The sequence below is a fragment of the Heteronotia binoei genome, chromosome 1 (assembly GCF_032191835.1).
Source record: "Heteronotia binoei isolate CCM8104 ecotype False Entrance Well chromosome 1, APGP_CSIRO_Hbin_v1, whole genome shotgun sequence".
NCBI lineage: Eukaryota > Metazoa > Chordata > Lepidosauria > Squamata > Gekkonidae > Heteronotia > Heteronotia binoei.
Genome location: NC_083223.1, coordinates 16383923 through 16411855, shown reverse-complemented (window position 1 = coordinate 16411855; position 27933 = coordinate 16383923). Strand labels below are relative to the sequence as shown.

The 27933-nt window shown below is 45.1% G+C and overlaps 1 protein-coding gene across 1 annotated transcript; it reads right to left on the bottom strand.

Moving 5' to 3' along the window:
* Window positions 1-58: 58 nt before the first annotated feature.
* On the bottom strand, window positions 59-26345 carry LOC132586479 (meprin A subunit alpha-like; the record flags this gene model as incomplete). Its single annotated transcript, XM_060258576.1, has 11 exons — window positions 59-150; window positions 2011-2130; window positions 5695-5868; window positions 7501-7974; window positions 8832-9047; window positions 13006-13152; window positions 17075-17296; window positions 20059-20234; window positions 21392-21509; window positions 26120-26195; window positions 26301-26345. Coding segments are annotated over 11 exons (1860 nt in total), but the record flags the coding sequence as incomplete, so codon positions are not given.
* Window positions 26346-27933: the final 1588 nt, after the last annotated feature.

The following is a 27933-nucleotide window of genomic DNA, read 5'->3' as shown; positions in this document are numbered from 1 at the left end:
TTTTTTCCCTCAGCTAGTGTAGAAACAATAGCTACAGTAAGTATAATGGCTCCAGCAGCTACGCTAACCAGCATTCCGAGGATGCGCCAATTAATATGCATTGCTTGGCATCTCCCGCCCGTGTAGAAGAATATTTTGCTTGCAGCACATCTGTGGACAAAAACCAGGGAGAGAATCCGTATTATTATGAGATCCACCATTTCCCCCCTCAATGTGACAGTTCACAGCAGCCTGAAGAGAAAGGAATGTCTCCTAAGGTAATCAAGAGCCTCTCTAAAGATAGTCCGGGGATAACATTGAAGTGAGTTCAAAAGAGAGTTTACTCAAGGTATGAGGTTTCGTGTGCACGCACACTTCATCAGACACATAGAAATGGAAGCTAATGTTTCCTAACATAGCTAATGCAGAGGCATCAGTCTATATAGACACAAAATGTTAGCCTCCATTTCTATGCGTCTGAAGATGTGTGCAAGCACATGAAACCTCGTACCTTGAATAAACCTTTGTTGGCCTTAAAGATGCTACCGGACTCAACATCTGTTCTACTTCCTCAGACCAACACAGCTGCCCACCTGGATCTCTCTCAAAAGAGAGGCCAGAGATCCGGTGTGGTGGAGCAAACCGAGTGTTAGACTAGTTCTGTTTTCGCACACAGCTTACCACGGGGTCCTGTTCTCTCCGCAGCGTCTGTCAGATTTCCCATTATCTGTGCCGGAGTTACAAGAAGTGCCGCGGCTTTTGCGTAGCAAACGTAAACTGGGTTTTGGCGGTTTACGTTTGCTACGCAAAAGCCACGGCACTTCCTGTAACTTTGGCGCAGATAATGGGAAATCTGACGGACGCTGTGGAGAGAACAGGAACGTGACCCCGTGGTAAGCTGTGTGCGAAAACGGTCTAGGTCTTCAAGTCCTTATGGCAGGGGTGGCCAAAGTTGCTTAACCTAAGAGCCACATAGAATAAATGTCAGATGTTTGAGAGCCCAAGGAAGGAACGAAGGAAGCCTTCATTCTTTCTTACCCTTCCTCCAAGGAGGTTGTGTTCTCCCACCCCATAGATAGGGCAGGGGTTCCTTGGAGGTTTTTAGACAGAGGCTAGAGGTCCAGCTGACTGCAATGAAGATCCTGTAAGGTATTTATGAGTTTCCTGCATTGTGCAGGGAGTTGGACTGGATGACCCTGGAGGTCCCTTCCAACTCTATGATTCTACGGAAGGAAAGAAGGAAGGGAGGGAGGGAAGCTGCCTCTGCCTTACGGGTTGGGAGAACACAACCTCCTTGGAGGAAGAGTAGGAAGTAATGAAGGCTTTTCTTGATCCCTCCCTTTACACTTGCATCATTGCCTTGCCGATAGGTTGACCCTTTTTATCCTTCCATGAAAATTCTGATTGGCTCTACAGCATCCGGCAACAGGAGACCTGTACTGAACCCCCGAGCACAGCGGAAGGGGCATGTTAATAATTTAGGATCAAACAGGGATGTCCAAGACTGGGACTTTTGGAAAAACAAAGAAAAGCATCCTGGAAAGTATTCTGTGCTTTATGCCACATCCTGAACAGCGCATGAATCTGTCTCTGTAACAAAATAGTTCTATCCCAGGAGGAGAAGGAGAACTGGTTTTATACCAATACTTGAAGGAGTCTCAGAGCCGCTTACAATCTCCTTCCCTTCCTCTCCCCACAACAGACATGTTGTGAGTTTGGTGGGGCTGAGAGAACTCTGAGAGAACTTATCTTGAGAGAACAGCACTGAGAGAACTGTGACTGACCCAAGGTCACCCAGCTGGCTTCATGTGGAGGAGTGGGGAATCAAACCCGGTTCCCCCAGATTGGAGTCCAGCACTCTTAACCACTACCCCACACTGGCTCGATTCAATACAACGCAACCGCAGCACATAAACGAAAGCAAAAAGGCACTTAGGAAAACAGCCTGAGTAGAATACCTGCAGTTAGCTCTCTCTTGGACTGTGAAACAGATACCACCGTTTTGGCAAGGATTTGGGTCACACGGTTCACTTGGTGTGGTCAGCATATCTTCCTGTGGGGCCGATCTTTTCCTCCGAGCTGGAGGGGGTTTATGAGAGAGGTGCCAGGTTTTCAGACAGGATTGTTCAGAGTTCTTGAGATACGTTAAATCTTGTCCAAAGAGAGAAGCAGGCAGGGGGTGATAACATGACAGACATTGTACGTCAGAAAGAAAATGGAAACTAGTATCCACGATGTCAGTTTATTTAACAATGAGCACAAACAAAAAAGGGAAAAAAGGGGGGGGATAGGGTTGCCAATTTAAGAAATATCTGGGGACTTTGGGGGTGGAGCCAGGAGACATTGGGGGTGGAACCAGGAGCAAGGTTGTGACAAGCATAACTGAACTCAAAGGGAGTTCTGGCCATCACATTTAAATGGACTGCACACCTTTTAAATGCCTTTGCTCCATTGGAAATAATGAAGGATAGGGGCACCTTCTTTGGGGGCTCATAGAATTGGGCTCCCTAGTCCAATCTTTTTGAAACTTGGAGGATATTTTGGAGAGTGGCACTGGATGCTATGCTGTAAATCTGATGCCTCTATCTCAGAAAATAGCCTTCCCAGAGCCCCAGATACCCATGGATCAATTCTCCACTATACCCTATGGGAATCGAGCTCCATAGGGAATAACACTCCCCCTGCTTTCTGATGACCCTGAAGTGGAGGGTGTGCCTCCAAACTGGGGGATCCCCTGCCTCCACCTGGGGATTCGGTAAATAAGGAAACTTGCAGTGTGTTTAGGCAAAGCAAGAAAAACACCACGCACCAAATGTTGCAATATAAGTGCCAAACACTCTTTTACTCAACCACTTTATCACTGTAATTCTTAAATATCTTTCAAAACAAGTAAACAGTCCTTAGTAGAAACTCAAACTTTAAATGTTGCCAGGTCTGAAACTCTGCTGTCTTCTTGTCTTTCTATTGAGAGACGCAGATAGCCCGCCTGTTCCTCTTTGAAGAGTAATTCAACAGGTGTGTAGTAGCAACATGAGTCCTAGGTTCAAGTTCCTGTTTCCTTTACACTTCGTCTGGCCGCTAGAAGAAGAAGAAGAAGAAGAAGAAGAAGAAGAAGAAGAAGATATTGGATTTATATCCCACCCTCCACTCCAAAGAGTCTCAGAGCGGCTCACAATCTCCTTTACCTTCCTCCCCCACAACAGACACCCTGTGAGGTGGGTGGGGCTGAGAGGGCTCTCACAGCAGCTGCCCTTTCAAGGACAACCTCTGCCAGAGCTCTGGCTGACCCAAGGCCATTCCAGCAGGTGCAAGTGGAGGAGGGGGGAATCAAACCCGGTTCTCCCAGATAAGAGTCCGCACACTTCACCACTACACCAAACTGGCTCTCTGTGAGCTGTTGCCGAAGCACGGGTCCTGGAGTGTAAAAATAGCAGCCAGAGGAAGTGTAAAGGAAACACGAACTTGAATCTAGGACTCGTGTTGCTGCTACTACACCTGTTGAATTACTCTTCAAAGAGGAACAGGCGGGCTATCTGCATCTCTCAACAGAAAGACAAGAAGACAGCAGAGTTTCAGACCTGGCAACATTTAAAGTTTGAGTTTCTACTAAGGACTGTTTACCTGCTTTGAAGAATTACAGTGGTAAAGTAGTTGAGTAAAAGAGTGTTTTGCACTTATATTGCAACATTCGGTGCACGGTGTTTTTCTTGCTTTGCCCACCTGGGGATTGGCAACCGTAGGGGGGGAGCATGCTTGGATAAAATTAAATGAAAAGTGACATGGTGCTGTGCAGGGCTGGTTGAATTTAAATGTTTGTTGCATTAAGAAGAGGCGGGGAGAGGGGTGAGCAGGAACACACAGGAACAGAGTTCTGGCTGGCTTAGCACCAGGGGGTGTGGTCTAATATGCAAATAAGTTCCTGCTGGGCTTTTTCTGCAAAAAAAGCCCTGAGAAGAGGAAATTATTTTTAAACACAATTGTAACTACACACACACACACACGTTTTGTAGAGAAACCACTATTAATCAAGGGGGAAAGAATGAATAAATAAGATTCTGAGTCAATCTAGCAAGATCGTAAATGGTGCATTACCGGATCAGACCACGTTAGGGTTGCCAGGTCTGACTCAAGAAATATCTGGGGACTTTGGGGGTGGAGCCAGGAGACATTGGGGGTAGAGCCAGGAACAAGGGTGTGACAAGCATAACTGAACTCCAAAGGGAGTTCTGGCCATCACTTTTAAAGGGACTGCACACCTTTTAAATGCCTTCCCTCCATTTGGAAATAATGAAAGATAGCGGCACCTTCTTCTGCGACTCAGAGAATTGAACCCCCTGGCCCAATCCTATTGAAACTTGGGGGGTGTTTTGAGGAGAGCCACCAGACATTCTGCTGAAAATCTGGTGCCTTTATCTCAACCCCCCCCCCCCAAAAAGAGCCCCAGATACCCACAGTGATTCTCTATTATACCCTATGGGAAACAGTCTCCATAAGGTATAGTGGAGTGCCCACAGACACTTTCTGATAACCCTGAAGTGGGGGAGGGCATCCAAACTGGGGGATCCCCTGCCCCCATTTGGGGAATGGCAAGCCTAGACCGTGAGTACATGCAGGGCTTTTTTTGAGCAGGAAAACACAGGAATGCAGTTCCAGCTGGCTTAGTGTTGGGGTGTGTGGCCTAATATGCAAATATGTTCATGCTAAAAAAACGCCCTGCACAAAACAATGGTGATATCAGGGGGTGTTGCCTAATATGCAAATGAGTTCCTGCTGGGCTCGTTCAACTACCATACGTCTAGTCCAGAGTCCTTTCCCACACAGTGGCTAACCAGTATCCCTGCAAGTGGGGTTGCCAACTTCACATCAGGAAGTTCCTGGAGATTTAGGGGTGGAACCTGGCCAGGGTGGAGTCTGAGGAGGGAAGGGAGGTGAACGGGGATGTGACCCACCCACTTAAGCTGCCACTTTTGTCCAGAATTGCAATGGATCTCTAGAGTACAATGATCAGTTCCTCTGGAGAAAATGGCAGTTTCAACGGGTGAATCATAGATTCTAGCTTGAATCCCTCCCCAGACTACAGCCACCCGCAGCATTGCCCCCAACTTTCCAGGAATTTCCCAGGCTGGAACTGGAAACCCCACCTACTTCTGTGTCCCGTGTACTATCCTAGGACAGAGCAGGACCGGATGGACATGTTTTTTGAGGGGGGGCAAAATTAAAAGATGACACCCCCTTATGGGCCCATTCTATCTTATCGGCCCATAGATAGAATGGACTCCATACCCAATTTGGCGCACCCCCTCTGGTGGCAGCTAGGGCAAGGACCCCCCTCTGCCCCCCCTAGATCCGGCCCTGGGACAGAGTGCAGTGCTGGGTATCTACTTGCAACTTTTCTAAAAGAAAATGCCAAATAGTACAACTATACACAAATAATGAATGTTATGTTGTTCAAGAAATCAGTTCAAGAAATTTAGATTTGATAAGAAAATAAATATTGCATATATTGCATATATTTAACATTTCCCAAAGATTACCAGGGGTTTTTTTTTGCTTTCTTGAACTTGAACTTGAGTAATTTTAAAAATTGCTTTAGGTAATTTTTGTTTTCTTCCTTCCTTCCGGAATAGGTTATAAAACAAAAGAAAAATAAAACTAAAAAAAAAATGTGCTTTATTAAAAAAATGTGCTTTATTAAAAAAAATGAAACTTTCATACCTTCAAAGTCTACAAGGACGACAAGGGCATCGTTTTTCAGATAATTCCTTTGTCTTAGCTGTTCATGCGTGGCGAATTTTCTCCATCCCCAGCCTTCACCTCTGCTACAGTTGCATTCAGGATCAAATTTTCCAAGACTAGAGGGACTTCCCCACCTGGAAGTATTATTTTCTCCTGCAAAATATCACAGAACATGCGACACTTAGGGTTGCCCTCTGCAAATACTCCAGTAGCGTATATAAATTCTCTGCGCGTCATAATATTCTGGGTCGCCTTAAACAGCAAGCAAAACACATTCCACCTGACTTCATTCCATTTTTAAGAAAGAATACTGGTGGCAATTACCACTAGCTACCACTGACTACCAATAAATACTGGCTACTGACAGTGGGGAGGAGAAGAAGAGATTGGATTTATACCCCACCTTTCACTACCCAAAGAAGTCTCAGAGCAGCTTACAAATCTCCTTCCCCTTCCCCTCCCCACAACTGACTCCCTGTGGGGTAGGTGGGGCTGAGAGAGCTCTGACAGAAACTGCTCTTGAGCAGAACAGCCTTGAGAGAACTTGGGGCTGACCCAAGGTCACATCAGCAGGTGTGTGTGGAGGAGTGGGGGATCAAACCCAGTTCTCCAAGATTAGAGCCCACACACTTAACCACTATACCAAACTTTCTCTCAGGGAGGCCGGGCTGCCAGATCCAGGTTGGAAGACTCCCGAAGATTTGGGGGAGGAGTGGAGCCTAGAGAGGACAGGGACCTCGATGGGGTACAATGCTGTAGAGTCCACCCTCCAAACCAGGGGTGTCAAACTCATTTGTTTTAAGGGACGGATCTGACATAAATGAGACCTTGTTGGGCTGGGCCATGTCGGGTTAGGCCCGGCCATTTTGGGGTCGGGCCACGTCAGGCCAGGCCTTGTGTGTTACCTATTTAAAATTAGGTAGCAGAGATATAAACTTTATAAAGAACACAGAAAAACACAATTAAATATATATTTTTTTAAAATTTAAAACGTGCTTAAAATTGGAAAAAGTCCAGAAAAGGGCAACTAGAATGATTAAAGGATTAGAACACTTCCCCTATGAAGAAAGGTTAAAACCCTTGGGGCTCTTTAGCTTGAAGAAACGTCGACTGCGGGGTGACATGATAGAGGTTTACAAGATAATGGAGAAAGTAGAGAAAGAAGTACTTTTCTCCCTTTCTCACAATACAAGAACTCGTGGGCATTCGATGAAATTGCTGAGCAGTCAGGTTAGAATGGATAAAAGGAAGAACTTCTTCACCCAAAGGGTGGTTAACATGTGGAATTCACTGCCACAGGAGGTGGTAGCAGGTACAAGCATAGCCAGCTTCGAGAGGGGGTTAGATAAAAATATGGAGCAGAGGTCCATCAGTGGCTATTAGCCACAGTGTGTGTGTGTGTGTGTGTGTGTGTGTGTGTATGTGTATGTGTATATATATATATATATATATATATATATATATATATATATATATAACATTTTTTGGCCACTGTGTGACACAGAGTGTTGGACTGGATGGGCCATTGGCCTGATCCAACATGGCTTCTCTTATGTTCTTATGGTACCTCCAGGTCCCATCCGGAGGCTGGCATCCCTATCACCCTGCTTTTCTTCTCACTTGGAGACACCTGTGCATTCAATCCTGAGGTATACTTCTTAAATTATGCACTTCAGCTGATCAGGAAAGAAAACAGGTGGCCATCCCTGCTGATAAACAGAAGTCCATTTCTTACCTCATTTTCAGTCTTGCTCCCTCTGTGGTAACTGCTCCGAGACTACGTACCTTTCAGCACCTGAGTCTCATCCGTTGTGAAGCTCCTTTCTATGGACAGACGCTTCCTAACATCAGCATGTTGGTCCAGTACAGTGATGGTAGCTTGTCTGTTCAGTGCCGGCCATTCAAGGACACCATCGTTCTCTCCGCTGGTCAAGTGAAAAGAAATGCTGGTGCAGGTTTCAGAGTCCGAACTCCCCAAGAGTCTGGGAGTTACAGCTACAGCATAACCGTAACCTTCGGGGCTATAAAAACGGGGACTCAGCACGGTATGACCCAGAGCAGCGGTGTCGAGGAGATGAGAGAAGTTATCAATACGCCACACAGCATTCGGGCACTGGGTTTCGCTGAGGGTGATGTCATCGATGAGAATTCCTCCAGATGAATGATTGGTGACACCCTTTTGCCCTTGGAAGAGATACCGGAACTTTTCTTGACCTTTTAGGGGCACATGGGCAATTTTCCAGTTCTTATCATTTTCTCCTATAAAAGGCAGACAATTGTGATTCGTACATGTGGTTAGCAGATTTTTACAAATTTTGCTCGGCAGCAACTGCCACCACAGCACAAGGATCTCCACTTTGGAACTGAAGATAAGCTGTGGCAGCCATTTTGTGGCTGGCTCTGCCACCTATGCCAGCCATTTTGTTTCCGCACCCACCCCACAGTGCCAGAATTACAAAGGCCCCCACAGGCTTAAAGTGTTGGGGGACTCTAGGTCTAAGGTATACTTTCTGCATTTTTCCCTCATGCTAGGAGGTTGGAGGTCTTTCACTGGACAAAAATGCAGTATGGGAGCAGTCCTAAGTAATGAAAGCTTTCTAGGCCATTATACTCAGACGTCCAAATGATATAAAACTTTGCATTATGCATAAAACTCTCTCTCTTTCTCTCCCCCTCCCTCCCTCTCTCTGTGTCTGAGGAAAAATAAAGATTTCCAAGCCACTTTCAGAATAAAGATGGCCAAACTTACATCTTTGGTAAAAGATAAACTTTAATTAATTTTATACCTACATGGAAACTCTTTACGGACTTCTTGCATGAAAAAAAAAACGAATTGATGACATGATTGTGAAGATTAAAAGGCAAATATAAGTTTATAAAAAAAGGTGATACATTTCCTTTGCTCTGATATTGGACTAAGGTTGTAACTAGCAAATGTATGGATCCCAGTAGTGGGGAGAATCAAATACCATCCCTTCTTTTTAGCTGTAATATCTGAATTATATATTTTTACTTCTTTCTTTTAGAACTACACTATTTTACCTTCCCCCCTTCTTTTTATTATATGTATAAAACCCTCTAATAAAATACCATTAAAAAACCAAAAACAAAATAACCTTGAAGAGCTTGAAGTCTAAACAGACTGCGAACAGTTCCGGAGCCATCATCCTTCATTACCCAGATGACAAGCCTGTCTTCAGCGCTTCCAGTCATTTTAAAGAAGAACTGGAGACATTGCTGGATCCTCCTTGGTTTCAGAACGCGAGATTTCAAGATGGCCGTTTCTCCTGCCTTCCCAGAGCTGGTGTCAAAGAACATGAAGTAGCCACCATCTGCAAAGATGATCTGCATAATCTCAGATTGGTGCAATTGAAGTAACTTCATGTATAGGTTGTGACTGGTTTATGAGAAAATACTGGCTTGTATCTTGCCTCTCCATTCAATTTGGGAACTTTCTTCTGGCCCCAGGAGCCAGACTCTGGAAGAGGGGGCTTCTTCCATCAAATTGAGGCTTTAGACATGACCGAATAGAGTCACCAGTACCATCCGCTGTCTCATTTTTGTCCCTTTAACAATATTGTGAATGGTTTATATATCAGGGCTCTCTAGTTTTGACAGTCTAAGCACCTAAGGGCACAACCCCCCAGTGGAGGTGGGAAATCTCCTGTCCCTGTATCCCACCCCCTGCCACCGACCAGCTGACTCACAGGAGAACTTAGAAAGGAGTAAGGAGGAGGCCTAGGCTACATTGCTGACAACGTCACAGAAGCGACATCATCATGTTGGCAACATCTGCGTGACACTCTGGTATTTAGGGAAGAACTCTATGGTAGAAGCCATTTTTACCATAGAGTCTTTGCCCAAATATCAGAGTGTCGCCAGGATGTCCCAACATGATGATGTCATTTCCAATACACACTGGAAGTGATATCACCATGTTGCTAGTAACGTAGCCTGGGCCTCCCTTCTGCTTCTAAGTTCCCCTATCCCCTGCTGGTTGCCCGGAAAAACTTGGAAACCCTACCTCCTCTTCTAAGGCTATTGAAAACTATTATTCTGGAGCTGGAGCTGGAAATCTCAACATAGTATTATTAGGACAATTCCTCAGCAATTGAACTGGTAGACTTGATGTACATTTCTAACATAGACGTAGAAAACAAATCTGCTTCAATGACAACGGAGTAAATGGGACAAAAAGACTTCCACTTCAGAAATGCTTATCTATTTCTATCAGCAACTTTTCACTTAGGGAATTTAGCCTATACTATATAATATGTCCTCATACCTTTGTTGATTAGCATTCTATGAAAGTCATAACATATGGTCTAAGTTCTCTTTTACAGCTCTGTAAAAGTTCACAGATGATAGTGGGCATTGCTGAAAGATAACTTGTTTGGGAACTTTATATTCATACCTGTGCTCAAGGATGAATCATAGAACAACAAGTACAGAGATAAGAAAACTAGGAATTAAAAAAAACATCCTGTCCTGTCCTAACTATTGAATTACTCTTTCTGTGAAATGGCCTATTTAAACCATACTGCGAGTTATTTCAAAGGAGTAAGTAGGAGGAAAATGGTATTTTAACTTCAATGATTATTGCCTTGCATTTATGCATTTTAAAAAACCTTGTACAAAGCAAATAATTGGGTTTATTGACTAATGCTATGTAATTTATTCAGGCAACGGAAGAGGAGAAGGAGAAGACCGCCGATTTATACCTCGCCCTTCTCTCTGAATCTGATTCCACACTCACCTTGCTCTGGGGCAGGCTTCCGTTTTTGTCCAGAGCAAGTTAGCGATTTCGCACCAGTTGCTCCGCACCAGCACTTTGCCCTAGGGAAACCCGGAACTTGCCATGCAGCAGCATAAACCTGAGGTGCGAAATTGCCAGCTTGCTCCGGACAGAAATGGAAGCCTGCCCTGGGGCAAAGTGAGCGCGGAATCAGCCAGAGTCTCAGAGCGGCTCACAATCTCCTTTATTTTCTCCCCCCACAAAAGACACCCTGTGAGATGGGTGGGGCTGAGAGAGCTCTCCCAGAAGCTGCCCTTTCAAGGACAACTCCTACAAGAGCTATGGCTGACCCAAGGCCATTCCAGCAGCTGCAGGTGGAGGAGTGGGGAATCAAACCCAGTTCTCCCAGATAAGAGAGCTATGGCTGACTCAAGGCCATTCCAGCAGCTGCAAGGGGAGGAGTGGGGAATCAAACCCGGTTCTTCCAGGTAAGAGTCTACGCACTTAACCACAACACCAAACTTGCTCTCAGGGCTTTTTGAAGTTTAGACTTCTTGGAGGTGTGTGTGTGTATATATATATATGACTAATGCTTGCACAGGGGACTACCTTTTATATATGTGTGTATATATATATATGTGTGTGTGTGTGTGTGTGTGTATATATATACACACACACACACACACACAAATATAAAAAGGTAGTCCCCTGTGCAAGCATTAGTTGTTTCTAACTCTGGAGTGATGTTGCTTTCACAACGTTTTCACAGCAGACTTTTTACGGGGTGGTTTGCCATTGCCTTCCCCAGTCCTCTACACTTTCCCCCCAACAAGCTGGGTACTCATTTTACTGACCTCGGAAAGATGGAAAGCTGAGTCAACCTCGAGCCAGCTACCTGAACCCAGCTTCTGCCGGGGATTGAACTCAGGTCGTGAGCAGAGCTTAGGACTGCAGTACAGCGGTTTTACCACTATTGAATGAAGACCATCACTCTGTTTGATCAGCTATCAAGAACACAGTGAAATGTGGCCAATTGCAGGCTTTTTTGTAGCAGGCCCCACACTCCTGATTTAGCCAATCCTCCAAGAGCTTACAGGGCTCTTCTTACAGGGCCTTCTGTAAGCTCCGGGAGGATTGGCTACATAAAGGGGGTGTAGCCTAATATGAAAAGGAGAACACCAAGGAAGTGCAGGCTATGCAGAGGTAGGCTATGGCAAATCAACTGTGCATCTAGGGTTGCCAATCCCCAGGTGGGGGCAGGGGACCCCCCCGTTTGGAGGCCCTTTCCCCGCTTCAGGGTCAATGGAAAGCGGGGGGGGGGGGGAGGGAAATGTCTGCTGGGCACTCATTATTCCCTATGGAGACCGATTTCCATAGGTAATAATGGAGAATTGATATGCAGGTATCTGGGGCTCTGGGGGAGCTGTTTTTTGAGGTAGATGAACTAAAAATTTAGCATACCATCCAGTGCCTTTTCCCAAAATACCCTCCAAGTTTCAAAAAGATTGGGCTGTGGGGTCCAATTCTATGACACCCCCCCCCCCAAAGAAGGTGTCCCATCCTTCATTGTTTCCAAGGAGGGGAGTGCATTCAAAAGGTGTGCGGTCCCTTTAAATGTGATGACCAGAACTCCCTTTGGAGTTCAATTATGCTTGTCACAACCTTGTTCCTGGCTCCGCCCCCAAAGTCCCCAGATATTTCTTGAATTGGACTTGGCAACCCTATGTGCATCTCTTGCCTTGAAAACCCTACAGGGTGTCCATAAGTTGGTTGTGACTTGTCAGCGCTGTCTACCACCAAGGAGGTCTTTTAACCCACACAGGTTTCTTTTGCCAGTTTTATCTCTTGAAGGTGGCATCCATGAGCCATAGTTGCACTCAGGGCTTTTTTTGTAGCAGGAGCTCCTTTGCATACTAGGCCACACCTCCCTGATGTAGCCAATCCTCCAAGAGCTTATAGGGCTCTTCTTACAGGGCTTACTGTAAGCTTTTGGAGGACTGGCTACATCAGGAGTGTGTGGCCTAATATGCAAAGTGGTTCCTGCTGCAAAAAAAGCCCTGAGTCTGATGAAATAAAATGCAACCCCTGGGTTACAAGCAAACTAAGCAGAATCAGAACAATTGGGAAAAATCATGGCTTTTTTGTAGCAGGAGCTCCTTTGCATATTGGGCCACACACCCCTGATGTAGCCAATCCTCCAAGAGTTTACAGGGCTCTTAGTACAGGGCCTACTGTAAGATCCAAGAGGATTGGCTACATCAGGGGTGTGGCCTAATAGGCAAAGGAGTTCCTGCTAAAAAAGGCCCTGGTTGCATTAATGTTATAATTCCCAATTGGACTGGCTTTTCACATAGGTAAATTCAGGTGCAGATGACTGCTAGGGCAAGAATGCGGAATGATGTGTGAATGCGGTCCAACAAACGAGCGCAACCTAACTGGGTCATCCTGGGGTTGAAAATTCAACCAGCTCTCAGGAGGTCTCTTATATGGTCACACGGAATGGTCTCTTATATGGTCACGGAATGTCAGGGCCTGGCTTTCAGCACTGAAGTTACCTTTACACACTCCGCCAAGTGTGTGATCGTTATCCTTAAAGTTGCTCTTCTCATGAATCCAGTTGCCGTCATCTCCGGTTTCCTGAACCAGGCCACAAATATCAGCTGACTCAAAATTGCATTGGTCCAGAAGTGTGAGCGGTCTTGCTGTGTGGGGAGGGGGGACAAATGAAAAGTAAGAAAGAACGCAACAGACTTCACTATAAATCTGCTGTCACATTAGGGTTCGCCAAGTCCCTCTGCCGCTCTGGTGGGGAACTCTTCTCTCAAGTGCACAGCACGATGACGACACTCAGAAGTGATGTCATCGCACCAAGCACACTGCACCTTGGGTGCTCTAGGATTTGCAGTAAAACTCTATGGTGCCACAGAGTTTTACCATGAATCCTAGAGCATCCCCGGAGTAATGCTCTAGAATCTGCAGTAAAAACTCTACGGTACCATAGAATTTTAATGTGAATCCGCAATAGAAACTCTATGGTACAATAGAGTTTTACCGTGAATCCTAGAGTGTCCATAGCACAACATGCCTGGTGCGATGGCGTCACTTCCTGGTGACGTCATCGTGCAGGGCACATTGCATGGTGACGGGGCTGTTTGGGGGCGGGGATCTCCCCCCAGCAGGCTGCTCTGTGCTGGTGGGTTGGCACACCCCCACGGGGGATTCCCCACCCTCAGCAGGAGCTTGGCCGCCCTATGTCACATGGATGGGTAGCGCTCAATATATTATGGAACTTTTTGTTCATTTGTTATCCCCCTTGGTTGATTGCATTTATTTGCCACATTTCATTAATCTATATATTTGTCTTGTTACATTTACATTGCATATAAAATTCATAGCTTCATAAACAATATAAAACATTTTCCTATATGTTTCAAAAGTTGTACGCATGTTGGTTAGGTTAGGCACCTATACATCTTTATCATTGCTTTGTTGCATAACCTTCAGAATGTGGCTCCAGACAACAAAGATCCATTCCCCTGGAGAAAATGGTGGCTTTGGAAGGGTGGACTTCATGGCATTTCACCCTGATTAAGTCCCTCCCCTCCTCAAACCCCGCCCTCCTCAGACTCCATCTTCCAAATCTCCAGGTGTTTCCCAACTCAGAGCTGGCAACCTTACATGTGGTGGCTACAGATCAGGAAGTTCCCAGTCTCACAGGAACTCACTAGAAGGCCCACCTCAAGCTACGGAGTCCTAAATTCCGCTGCCAACAGGCCCACCTCAAGCTATTGCTTTGGTCTCAGTCCCATCTCCTGCAACATGGGGATAATAATGCTCACCAACCCAGCAAGGGAGTCAGTGCTATAAAACGGTTAGGGCAGGGGTATCAAACATGTGGTCCGGGGGCCAACTCAGGCGCCCGGAGGGCTCCTATCAGGCCCCCGAGCGATTGGCTGTCATCTGCTTCTTTCTCCCTCTCTCTTGCTTCCTTCTGCATCACAGCTTGCTTTGCAAGGCTTGCTCAATTGCATAGGAGCTACAGAGCAAAACCTCTATTTTCTCCATTGGATGAGGCTCCTCACTTGGGGAGGGAGGAGGAAGGCAGAGCTTATTTTTTCAGGCTCTCTCACAGTATTACTACTGCACAGCAATACTGAGCCAAGCCTCTCTTCCTTCTATTGGCTGAGGCTCCTCCCTCCTCTGTCCCCTGGGAAAAGAAGGAAAGAGCCACAACTTCCTTTGCCCGATTTCCTGGATCCCATGAAAGAAATATAAAGAAAGCACCTTTAAGACCAACAAGCGCTAATGTTTTAAGCAGGGGTTGTTTTGTAGAAAAATAGGTGGTGGAGCTGATCCAGAGATTGTTATGCAGCTGCACCTACTGTTCCATGGACAAGGTGGGAAGGAGAAGGGGGAACCCTCAGAAAGCTTCTAGAGCTGTGCACCTGTGAGCTCCTGCTGAATTCAAGGCCTGGTTTTAAGCATGTTTTAAGTTTTTTAAAAATATATATTTGTGTTTGTCTGTGTCCTTTATAAAGTTTATATCTCTGCTACCTAATCTTAAATATGCACACGCATGGCCTGGCCCAACATGGCCCCACCCAACATGGCCCGGCCCAACCCGACATGGCCCAGCCCAACAAGGTCTCATTTATGTCAGATCCGGCCCTCATGAGTTAGGGTATGGCAGGGCTTTTTTTGTAGCATGAATTCCTTTGTATATTTGGCCACACACCCCTGATGTAGCCAGTCCTCATGGAGTTTACAGAAGGCCCTGTATTAAGCCCTGGGATTTGGGACTAGCACCAGGAACAGCAAGGTTCAAGTCCCCATTCAATCGTGACAGAAACTGAATGACTTTGGACTAGTCACTCTGAGAGCTTGTTTGGTGTAGAGGCTGAGCAGCAGACTCTAATCTGGAGAACAGTTTGATTCCCTGCTCCGTCACAGGCAGCTGCTGGTTGACCTTGAGTCAGTCACAGTTTTCTCAGAGCTGTTCTCTCAAGAGCAGTTCCCTCAGAGCTCTCTCAGCCCCACCTACCTCACAGAGTGCCTGTTGTGGGGAGAGGAATGGAAAGGAGATTGTAAACCACTCTGAGACTCCGAGTGAAGGGTGGGGCATAAATCCAATCCCCTCTTCCTCCTCTTCTTCATCTCTCCACCTAACGTACCTCAGAGGGTTTTATGCTGGTAAAATTAGGGTTGCCAATCCCCAGGTGGGGGCAGGGGATCCCCCGGTTTGGAGGCCCTCCCCCCGCTTCAGGGTCGTCAGAAAGCGGGGGGAGGGGAGGGAAATGTCTGCTGGGAACTCTATTATTCCCTATGGAGATTTATTCCCATAGAAAATAATGGAGAATTGATCCGCGGGTATCTGAGGCTTTGGAGGGGCTGTCTTTTGAGGTAGAGGCACCAGATTTTCAGTACAGCATCTAGTACCTCTCCCCAAAATATCCCCCAAGTTTCAAAATGATTGGACCAGGGGGTCCAATTCTATGAGCCCCAAAAGAAGGTGCCCCTATCCTTCATTATTTCCTATGGAAGGAAGGCATTGAAAAGGTGTGCCGTCCCTTTAAATGTGAGGGCCAGAACTCCCTTTGGAGTTCAATTATGCTTGTCAAAGCCTTGATCTTGGCTCCACCCCTAATGTCTCCTGGCTCCACCCCCAAAGTCTCCTGGCTCCACCCCCAGAGTCCCCAGATATTTCTTAAATTGGACTTGGCAACCCTAGGTAAAATAGATGAAAACCATGTACACTGTTCTGAGGAAGGAATGACAAGAATAAGGTAACTTATGAATATTTGGCAATGTAAAAATGGCGGTGGAAAGAGTCGCCAATTCACAGCCATCTTATAATTCTAGCTGCCTGTCTTACTTTGAAGCTAAAATAAGTTCCCTGGATCTATCTTTAGAATCCTTATCCTCGCTTTCTGAGTCCCAGGCTTTTTAAAAAATAAAATCTAGTCTACTGGGCTCAGAGCTACAAACTCTTTTGCCAACCTGTTCTCCCTTAAACTTAGGGATTGTTCCAAATGCAAATATTCCAGCTGTGTACCTCTATCAACTTCTAGCTCCAAATTGCACAGAGCCTTTTCCTTGGCCAGAGTCAATGACCTTCTGTCAGCCATTTTATTTGGAGATTCCAAGGGACACCTTATTCGAGTGGGTGCTGTCCCTGTAAAATGGATTGTGTTGAGACTGTCGCCCATGTTCTTCTTCTATGTCCTCTCTATTTGGCGTCCTGCTGGGATCTTTTATACCCCATACTGGCCCAAATTTTAGAGACCTCTGATGATTTTAAGGTGCTTTTTTTGCTTGATAACCCTGATCCGGAGATAACTGAATTAGTAGCAAAGTTTTTTTTTTTATAGAGAGAGAGCGATGGTTACTCATCCTAATAAGTAGTACTATGTATCAGGTCTTATTATGTTGCTGCTTTGTTTTTATTTTACAATCCTAATTTTATTCTGTATGGATTTTGTACTCTCTTAATCTGTAACCTGGCTGACCCTCTGTTTTATATATGCCAATAAAGGCAGTCGTGTGAAAAAGTGATTTAATATTCAGAAAGGGGTCTGTTTGTGCTCAAACCAAAAATTCAAGGTCAGCATCTCCATATGGACTTACTGCAGTTATACATCTGATTGAGTCGCCGAAGGTCGGTGCTGCTGAAATCCAGGCGTTGACCAATAATACCAGTAAATTCAGGTATGTTGGCAGTAACCGTCGGCAAACTCTTGTTTTGAGTAAAGGAGAACGGACCGTAGTGCATAATGGACTCATAATCGTAGGGAGTATTCAAGTCGTTGAGAACGTCGCTGCTGTATTTCTGGAAGTTGAAGGATTGATCTGTGGGAGATACAGGGTGTTACTTCCGATTGGAGCGTTCACAATACTTGCAAAGGGATTCTACTCCAGAAGCATAACTGGATTGGGAGTAGGGGCGGAATTCTAGCAGGAGCTCCTTTGCATATTAGGCCACACCCACCTGACTTAGCCAGTCCCCCAAGAGCTTACAAAAAAGAGCCTTGTAAGCTCTTGGAGGATGGGCTACATCAAGGGTGTGTGGCCTAATATGCAAAGGAGCTCCTGCTAGATTTCCACCCCTGATTGGGAGAGGCTACCAGGGTTTTTTGTGTAGCAGGAACTCCTTTGCATATTAGGCTCCACCCCCAATGTAGCCAATCCTCCAAGAGTTTACAGGTCTCTTCTTACAGGGCCTACTGTAAGCTCCAGGAGGATTGGTTACATCAGCGGGGTGGAGCCTAATAGGCAAAAGAGTTCCTGCTACAAAAAAAAAGCCCTGCAGGTCGGCAGAATCGGGGCAACAGCCTGTGACCCTCAAGAGCATGGGCAGCATGCAGGAAGAACTTGTTTCAAAACTCAGATCAGCCATGAGCTTGCTGCTTTATACGGTTGCCAGTCTCCACAGATCCCCACGATTACAACTGATCTCCAGATGACAGTGATCAGTTCCCCTGAAAACCTGGCTGCTCTGTAGGGTGGACTTTGTGGTATTATACCCCACTGCTTACAGCTAGGTTTTTTGGAGATTCATCCCTCTCCCTCTGAAAATCATGTTCAGATTTCCTATTATGGCTCTCACCAGCAATTCATAATTATGCGATTACATGTATCAGTTACTCATATCAATTTTGTGTTATAATGTCCATTGCTTTTTGAGGATGCTTGTGTACTTCTAAAGTACTTGTTCATCTCTAGGAGGCTAACCTGTAATCAACGAATACAGATCTTCCTTTCCCTTGCTACAACTTAAAGACTCATATTACAGTATTGATGATGATGATGATGATGATGATGATGATGATGATGATGATGATGATGGAGAAGATGATGATGATATCGGATTTATATCCCACCCTCCGCTCCGAATTTCAGAATCTCAGAGTGGCTTACAATCTCCTTTATCTTCCTCCCCCACAACAGGCACTCTGCGAGGTGGGTGGGGCTGAGAGAGCTCTCACGGAAGCTGCCCTTTCAAGGACAACTCCTACAAGAGCGATGGCTGACCCAAGGCCATTCCAGCAGGTGCAGGTGGAGGAGTGGGGAATCAAACCTGGTTCTCCCAAATAAGAGTCCATGTACTTAACCACTACACCAAACTTGCTCTCTATTGGAAAGATAAAAGCCCACCTCTGAACTGAGGGCTTTAGAATTCTCTTTGAATGCATGACATATAAAGGGCAACTGCACATGGACATTTTTGGGATATTTGGAAACTGCGGATACAAACTTATGTGTAGATCCGCCATCACCATTGTTATATATTTGTCTTTATGCAAGTCATAGAATCACAGAATTGGAAGGGGCCATACAGGTCATCTAATCCAACGTTCTATGAGGGCAGCCAATTGCACTGCTGAGCTACTCTTACTGTAAAAAAAACAATGTCCTGCTATCCATCCGATACCTTCCCGCCCATAATTTAAACCCGTTATTGTGAGTCCTCTCCTCTACTGCCAACAGGAACAGCTCCCTGCCCTCCTCTAAGGGAGAGCCCTGCAGATACTTTCTTTTTTAAAATCTTATTTATGTGCTGTATTTTAAGTTTTTGTCCTCTTGTTTTTTCTGTTTTCAAATAAATAAATATATAAATGAATGAATGAATGTGTGTGTGTGTGTGTGAACCAGGCCTTAGAGGTCCTTGTGGAATGGAATAATTTCTGTAAATCCTATCTTTGCTACCAAAATGAACAATAAATGGCATTAAAATGAACTAATGAAAGGACCAATCTATTCCTCAAAGAACCTGTGTTGACAGAGGTATCAAAAATGAATGTGCAAGGATTGAAGAACATAATCCCAAAGAAAGAGGATTGGTTAGAGAGATTTGTAGAATTCAGGGCTTTTCTTTGAGCAGGAACACACAGGAACGCAGTTCTGGTTGGCTTGGCGTTCAGGGTGTGTGACCTAATATGCAAATGAGTACCTGCTGGGGTTTTTCTACATAAAAGCCCAGTGTGAAGCAGTGGTGACATTGGGGGTGTGTCCTAATGTGCAAATGAGTTCCTGCTGGGTTTTTTCTACATAAAAGCCCAGTGTGAAGCAATGGTGACATTGGGGGTGTGTCCTTATGTGCAAATGAGTTCCTGCTGGGCTTTTTCTACATAAAAGCCCAGTGTGAAGCAATTGTGACATTGGGGGTGTGACCTAATATGCAAATGAGTACCTGCTGGGTTTTTTCTACATAAAAGCCCAGTGTGAAGCAATGGTGACATTGGGGGTGTGTCCTAATGTGCAAATGAGTTCCTGCTGGGCTTTTTCTACAAAAAAAGGTCCTGGTAGAAGGTATTAGTCTATGTAAACTAACTTGTCTCCTACATGGCCAAACGTCAGATAAATTTGGAAAATGGAATGCTTTCTTCTCTAGAATAAGAAGCTGACTTTGAGCTTATATAATTGATGTCTAGTCTTATAATAGCTTTGTCATTTGTATTTCAGAACTTTGCCTATATTAGTTTTATTCTATATTTTATCAAAAATAAATTTTTAAAAAAGGACATGCATGGATCTTATCTGTCTTCAAGAGAAATGGCCAGCTGGCTTCAGCTCCTATATTCCAAATGATTTCATGAGATTGAGAAACCAACCTGGAACGATGCGATCCCACCAGATTTTAATATAATCATCCCGGTCTGGCCTTGCCTGTTCATGATAGAATCCCAGAGCATGTAAGATTTCATGTGACACAATGGCTTTGTTATCACATCCGTCACCGACAGAAAGGTTTTGGCCTGTCTTTGTATCTCCAAGTGCGGACCAGCACCTGAGAAACAGAAACACAAGGAATGGGGCTTAACCGGGGTGGAATTCTAGCAGGAGCTCTTTTGCATATTAGGCCGCACCCCCTGGTGTAGCCAATCCTCCAAGAGCTTACAAAAAAGAGCCTTGTAAGCTCTTGGAGGATTGGCTACATCAGGGGTGTGTGGCCTGATATGCAAAAGAGCTCCTGCTAGAATTCCACCACTGGGCTTAACCGATCTATAACTCTGTGGGGAGAAGCCTATTCACCCATATTCAGTGTTGGCCCAAAATCACACATTCTTTAGCTGTCTCATCAGAAGAGACTGGAGTTTTGGTCCACTGGGAATTCTCACCAATGGGTTCCTAAAGCAGAGATCTGAAACAAAGTAAGTTCAGCCAGCTCTGAATCAACCAAGAACACTTTATTGGAAGAAGAAACAGTAGCAGAGGAACACAGGCAAAACTGCAACTATCTACAATCTGGCCATGGTCAACCACATCTCCCTAGCAGGCACCAGGGGTGGAATTCTAGCAGAAGCTCCTTTGCATATTAGGCCACACACCCTTGATGTAAGCAGTCCTCCAAGAGCTTAGAAGACTCTTTTTTGTAAGCTCTTGGAGGATTGGCTACATCAGGAGTATGTGACCTAATATGCAAATAAGCTCCTGCTTGAATTCCACCCCTGGTTACACCCCTGGTTACTCCTATTAGCCGCCCTGAGCCTGCCTCGGCGGGGAGGGCGGGATATAAATAAAATGTGATTATATTATTATTATTATTATTATTATTATTATTATTGGCTCACTCCAAAATCCATAATTTGCATCTCTTTGTTGCAAGTTGTTACATGCCTAGCATCCTGATTGGCCAGTTCATGCAGGCTTCAGGATCCTGGTTTGCAAGGAGTGCCTGTCTCAAGCTCAGGCAACAAGAACCCAGTGAGATGCAATACATAACAAGAACAATTTTCTCACTTCTTGCTACATCCTCAAATGCCCCCCCCCCAAAAAAAAATGTTGCCTCTAGGGACAACATAAGGGGGGAAGCTGATGAAACTAGTCCTTCCCACTTCTGTCCACAGAAATCCTCTACTGAATCCAACGTGCTTAATGCACACATTTTTGCGAGAAAAGGTGTCTTCATTCTATAATCTGAATCATTCAGGTTCTCTTACTTACCCTTCAGACTTTTGAAATCTTATAAACGAGCTCTCTCCTTCATAAGGTTTAAATTGCACACATGACTTTAAGCTGAATCCTTCAAATGCTCTGAGGATTACCCCTTTGGCATTGAGATCTGAAAATAAAATTCATAATAATTGCTTTTAGCTTTCACCCTCAGCCTTTGTGTTTCTGAAGACGGAATATAGCACACAAGGCGACATATTTGATTCTAGGGTACCCCTAGGCATTTGGGTTCACATGAGCCGAAATTACATATGAACTGTTTTCAATTAACTAAGAGGATACCTAAAATGATGGCCAAAAATTCCCCAGAATTCCAGGAGTGGGCAGTGAGGAATCTGGCTCTGATTCCCTCACCATGACATATAGCAGAATGATTATTGTTGTTGACCACGGCTTTTTTGTTGTTGTTGACCACACCCCCTGATGTAGCCAAACCTCCAAGAACTTACAGGGCTCTAAGTACAGGGCCTATTGTAAACTACAAGAGGATTGGCTATATCAGGAGTGTGTGACCTAACATGGAAAGGAGTTCCTGCTAACAAAAAAAGCCCTGATGTTGACATTCCCAGGCCCAGAGTTAGGGGTTCTGCCACTCCAGGCAGACCCCTTCGCCACACACACACCCCTCCACAAGGCCCCTTCACAAAGTTTATTTGTGACATCATCGTGCAGGGCAGCAAGTGGGGGGGAGAGTGATGGGCGGTGCACAAGAGTGCTGCCGCACTGCCACCTTTTCCCCACACTATGCTCTTCAGAGGCTTCCTTGGAAGCTTCCCAAGAGCACTGTTTTAGTGGTGCCTGACGGCTTTCAGGTTGAAAGCAGCTAAGCGGCACCTTCATGGGAAGGCGCTGCTCGGCTGCTTTCAACCCGAAAGTGGCCGCCGCGATCTTCTGAGGCTTCCTTGGAAGCCAACGAAGAGCGCGGTGTTTTAGTGGAGCCTGGCCACTTTTGGGTTGAAAGTCTCTGAAGAAGAAGAAGAAGAAGAAGAAGAAGAAGAAGAAGAAGAAGATATTAGATTTATATCCCGCCCTCCACTCCGAAGAGTCTCAGAGCGGCTCACAATCTCCTTTACCTTCCTCCCCCACAACAGACACCCTGTGAGGTAGATGAAGATATTGGATTTATATCCCGCCCTCCACTCCGAAGAGTCTCAGAGTGGCTCACAATCTCCTTTCCCTTCCTCCCCCACAACAGACACCCTGTGAGGTGGGTGGGGCTGGAGAGGGCTCTCACAGCAGCTGCCCTTTCAAGGACAACCTCTGCCAGAGCTATGGCTGACCCAAGGCCATGCTAGCAGGTGCAAGTGGAGGAGTGGGGAATCAAACCCGGTTCTCCCAGATAAGAGTCTGCACACTTAACCACTACACCAAACTGGCTCTGAAGAGTGCAGCGGTCAAGCGGCGCCTTCCTGGGAAGGGGAAGGGGAGTATGGTAGCCCTAGGCAGCCACCTACCCTGCCTACTCCCATGCGCCAGCCCTGGACATTCCCGAGCCCCACCCTGCTCAGTGGCCCTCCTACTACTTCAGTTTACAGGTGTTGACCTTTGGTTCCAAGATAACTCTGTGCCTAAACCCAGTGCTTCATTCCATTGTCCATGGGATCCCTCAGGTTCAAATGCCTGCAATCCTTACCCTTTGCATTCTGGGACAGTCCTTCTGTATCACTTGGACTATTCAGAGCAAGGGATGGTGGAAAATGCCAGTAAGTCTCAACCTATTTATAGCAACCCCATGAGGTTTTCACGGCAAGAGAGGAACAGAGGTGGTTTTATGTTGCCCCCATAGCAACCTGACTTCCATGGTGGTCTCCCAGTCATGTAACCCTAACCCTAACTCTGACCGTAACCCTAACCCTGACCCTAACGCTAACCCTGACCCTAACCATGACTCTAACCCTAACTCTAACCCTGACCCTAACCCTAACCCTGCTTAGCTTCTGAGAGATGATGAGATTGGGCTAGCCTGGACTATACAGGGCAGGGCAGAGCAAGGAATGGCCATTGTTAAATATTAGCCAATTCTCACAACGTCTGTGTTGCCAGCCTCCAGGTGGGCGGGGGAAACCAAGCAACTGCTGCTGCAATTACCAGCCTCAAAAAGAAATATTAACCAAAGAAAACAAATTAGAAAATACCATATCAAAATATTTATACTGATAAATAAACCCAGGGCTTTTTTTGTAGAAAAATCTCAGCAGGAACTCATTTGCATATTAGGCCATACTCCCTGACATCACTATGGTTTCACACAGGCTTTTTGGGGTAGAAAAAGCCCAACAGGAACTCATTTGCATATTAGGCCACGGACCCTGCCACCAAGCCAGGCGGAACTGCGTTCCTGTGCGTTCCTGCTCAAAAAAAGCCCTGAATAAACATCGCAGTCATTCAGTCTATAATTTGTGCAAAAGACGAGTTCACTGGATGCCAGTCCCAGGCTTTTATAGCACTCCCGTGCTGATTTTCCTTCAAGATAGTCGGTGAAAAAATGTATAATCCACTTTGTGCAGAAATCTTCAAGGAAAGTAGACAAAAATCCAATAAATTCTTCACAAAAAGCAGCCAGCAATTCAGTACATCTACGCCATATACTATAACTCACAGAAATCCACCTGAAAATTTAACCAAAGAACACCCCATTATATCTCATGATTTATAAAAAGCAATCATTGTTCAAGCCGTGCGGCGTCAAGGTCTGCAGTTTAAAGATCATGCAGGTCTCCTGCTGCAATAGCCACCTGTTAACAGTCCACTTTGTCTTGCAACCTGTTAGGAAACTTTAATAATACAAAGAAGCGCATAGACTCCGGTGGATGTTTAAATTTAATAGGGTGTTCTTTGGTTAAACTTTCAGGTGGATTTTTGTTACTGACACTGCTGTAGCTTGTAATAGAAATGTTTGCAAAAACGCTGTAAAATTGTGAATGTTCCTTTAAACTACGTTTGTGGTAAAACGGATACACCTGTGGGCATATAAATTCAGCAGCAACGTGTAGTAGTATCACATTGAAGTGAGACTCTGTGAGTTACAGTATATGGCGTTTTTACCCTGTGTTTAAGACTGTTTTGGAAAAGGTAATGTATGAACAAGTTATTACCCATAGGGACCACTAACATCTTAAAACATTGAAAACATTTATATTTTAATATGATGTTGTATTGATTTCTTTATCCAGCTGGAAAAAGCTAGAGTGAAACAAGGATATCAGTATGACCTTGTAGCTGTACTGAACTGCTGGCTGCTTTTTGTGAAGAGCTTATTGGACTTTTGTCTACTTTCCTTGAAGATTTCTGCACAAAGTGGATTTGTTATACATTTTCACCAGGACTATCCCGAAGGAAAGTCAGCACAGGAATGCTATAAAAGCCTGGGACTGGCGTCCAGTGAACACGTCTTTTGCATGAATTATAGACTGAATGACTGTGAGGTTTATTTATCAGTACAAATATTTTGATATGGTATTTTCTAATTTGTTTTCTTTGGTTAATATTTCTTTTTGAGGCTGGTAATCGCAGCAGCAATTGCTTGGTTTCCCCTGCCTATTACGCTGCGATTCTCTATTTTGGGTTGCCAGCCTCCAGGTGGGGCCTGGAGAGCTCCTGCTTTTACAACTGATTTCCAGCTGGAAGAGATCAGCTCCCCTGGAGAAAATGGCTGCTTTGGAGGGTGGACTCTATGGCATTGTACCATGTTTTGGCCCCTCCCTTCCCAACCCCCGCCCTCTCCTGGCTCCACCCCCAAAGTCTCTAGGAATTTTCCAGCACAGACCTGGCAACCATGTTCCCTCTAAGCTGCATTAGTGTGAGCTAGCTCAGAGATTTTTAGTCTCTGGCTCACTCGTTTTTCTCATAGCTCAGGAAGGATGGCCCCAGAGCCAAGTAAGTGATGCAGGAGCTCACCGCTTTAATGCCAGCAGCTCACAAAGTAGAATTTTTGCTCACCGGACTCTACAGCTTAGAGGGAACATTGCAACCCTAACAACTTTTATTCATTGCATCTGTGGTTAATTGAATGACATGGTTCTAGAAGCCTCATTAAAAGGAATGGGAGTTTCAGGAACGCACTGCTCCTCCTCCACATTCAGTTCAATGGAATTGACACAGAAAAAGCTCCTGAGTGATTCTGAATATCAGCGCTTCTGGTTCCTAGCTCCCTTTTCTTCCTTACAATCAGGGCTTTTTTGGTAGCAGGAACTCCTTTGCATATTAGGCCACAGCCCTCTAATGTAGCCAATCCTCCTGGAGCTTACAGTATGCCCTGTAAGAAGAGCCCTGTAAGCTCTTGGAGGATTGGCTACATCTGGGGGGTGTAGCCTAATATGCAAAGGAGCTCCTGCTACAAAACAAAGCCCTGCTTACAATTATAATACATTGACCCATTTCCCATTAGCTTTATGCCACTCTCACTCTCCTCTTCTCTGTGGGGTTTCCGTTGGGTTTCCCACTATCCGCCCCGGGGCTGCAATTTGACCCGCCTCTTTGGTGCAGCAAACAAGATCCTCTAAAAACCAGTTTCAGCTTGCCCCGCAAAAAGGGCGAAGCTAGTTGCAGCCCCGGGGCAGATAGTGTGAAATCCGACGGAAGCCCCGCGTAGAAGAGGAGCGTGAGAGCAGCGTAAGGCTAGTGGTCATTTCCTCCTCCATAGAGCCAACTTCTGTGTTGAAATCCCCAAAACGATCAGGTTTAACCTCAGCTGAAGTTATAGCAGCAGCTTTCTTTTACCCAGGTTGTTGTGCAAGATGAAGGGGATGGGAAGTTTCCACAGGAGATTCTCGTCTCTTAACACGCTACGGCTTCTCTGTCGAAAACGGGGAAAGACTGAGATTAGAGATTTTGTCCTTTGCATCCTGAACAGGGTTTTGCTAATGTGGAGTAAAATGCATGAGGTTGGCAAAAGACTCACGGGCAGTAAAATGTCTCCTTCAAAGAGGTTCAGCCCAGCAGCTGGAAAGAAGGCAATCGAGAAGTAAATTGTTTAAATCAACATGCAAAAAAAAATTTCATTAAAATTGTTTTTCTCACTCTTGGAAGGTTTTCCCACAAAATACTTTGACAACACGCTTCGTGCCTTAAAAAAAAAATAGAAAACTAAAAGATAATAAATAAAAATACCCTGTTATTAAAGGAGATAATATTTTTTTTGTAAATAGTGTGGGTATGTTTAAAATTATGGAGGGAATTACAGTGCAAGATATCCATGCAGTTCATCTAATCTCGCCTTTTGCATTCAGTAGGATTCTCAAACTCCAAATAATCGAGACGGGGAATTTGCATAAAACCATTCAAAACCAAATTCGTGTTTGAGGAAGGCTGTGATTTTGCAAGGTGCAATTTCCTGACCCATTGATAAACGGAATGCAAAAATCACAAGGGCCAAAGTGACAGAGAATCAAACACCAACAATAACAGTGATGTCAGGGGTGTGTCCTAATATGCAAATGAATTCCTGCTACAAAAAAAGCCCTGAATAACACCATGCAAAATTACTATTGCAGCAATGTCTAAATATCTAAAATGTTTCATATATTCACCAGGTCTCTTTTACGTGTTTCCTTTTAATTTGAACTGGGAAACTGACTGCCTGATTGCCGCATTGCATGTGCACAGATCAGAATACAATCGTCCTTGGAGCGTTTATTAATTTATAAAAGGTAGACCTTGACAGTTTACTTCGAAAACATTCAAGGTGCTTTACCCGAAGTTAAAATTAAAACAAGGGAATGTGTTTAAAAATACCAACAACATAAAACAAAAAAAGCTATTGCAAACAGAAAGATACTATTCAGCAGCAACAGATCCCCTCCCCCCCAAAATTAAGGTCCCACCAAAACTTAAACTCATCATAAGAGCAGCCATGCTACATCCAACCAATGGTTTACCTGTTTCCTTTCCAGCAGCATCCAATCAGATGCCACAGGGAGCCCACAAGCCAAGCCTTCTCCTGTGGATTGTTCCGGAGCCTTTGACAATAAGAAGTAATGCCACCTCATGAACCAGAGGTAACAGAGGAGGTTTAATGCCCAAAGTGGTCTAAAACCTAGTGGACTAAGCTAGAGGTCCCCAACCCCCGGGCCATGGACCAGTACCGGTCCATGGCCGGTTAGCAATCGGGCCGTGAGTTGTATAATTATTTCATTATATAGTATAATGTAATAGTAATAATGAGACATCGGATTTATATCCTGCCCTCCACTCTGAATCTCAGAGTCTCAGAGTGGTCACAATCTCCTTTCCCTTCCTCCCCCCACAACAGACACCCTGTGAGGTAGATGAAGATATTGGATTTATATCCCACCCTCCACTCCGGAGAGTCTCAGAGCGGCTCACAATCTCCTTTCCCTTCCTCCCCCACAACAGACACCCTGTGAGGTAATGAAGATATTGGATTTATATCCCGCCCTCCACGCTGAAGAGTCTCAGAGCAGCTCACAATCTCCTTTACCTTCCCCCCCACAACAGACACCCTGTGAGGTAGATGAAGATATTGGATTTATATCCCGCCCTCCACTCCAAAGAGTCTCAGAGCAGCTCACAAT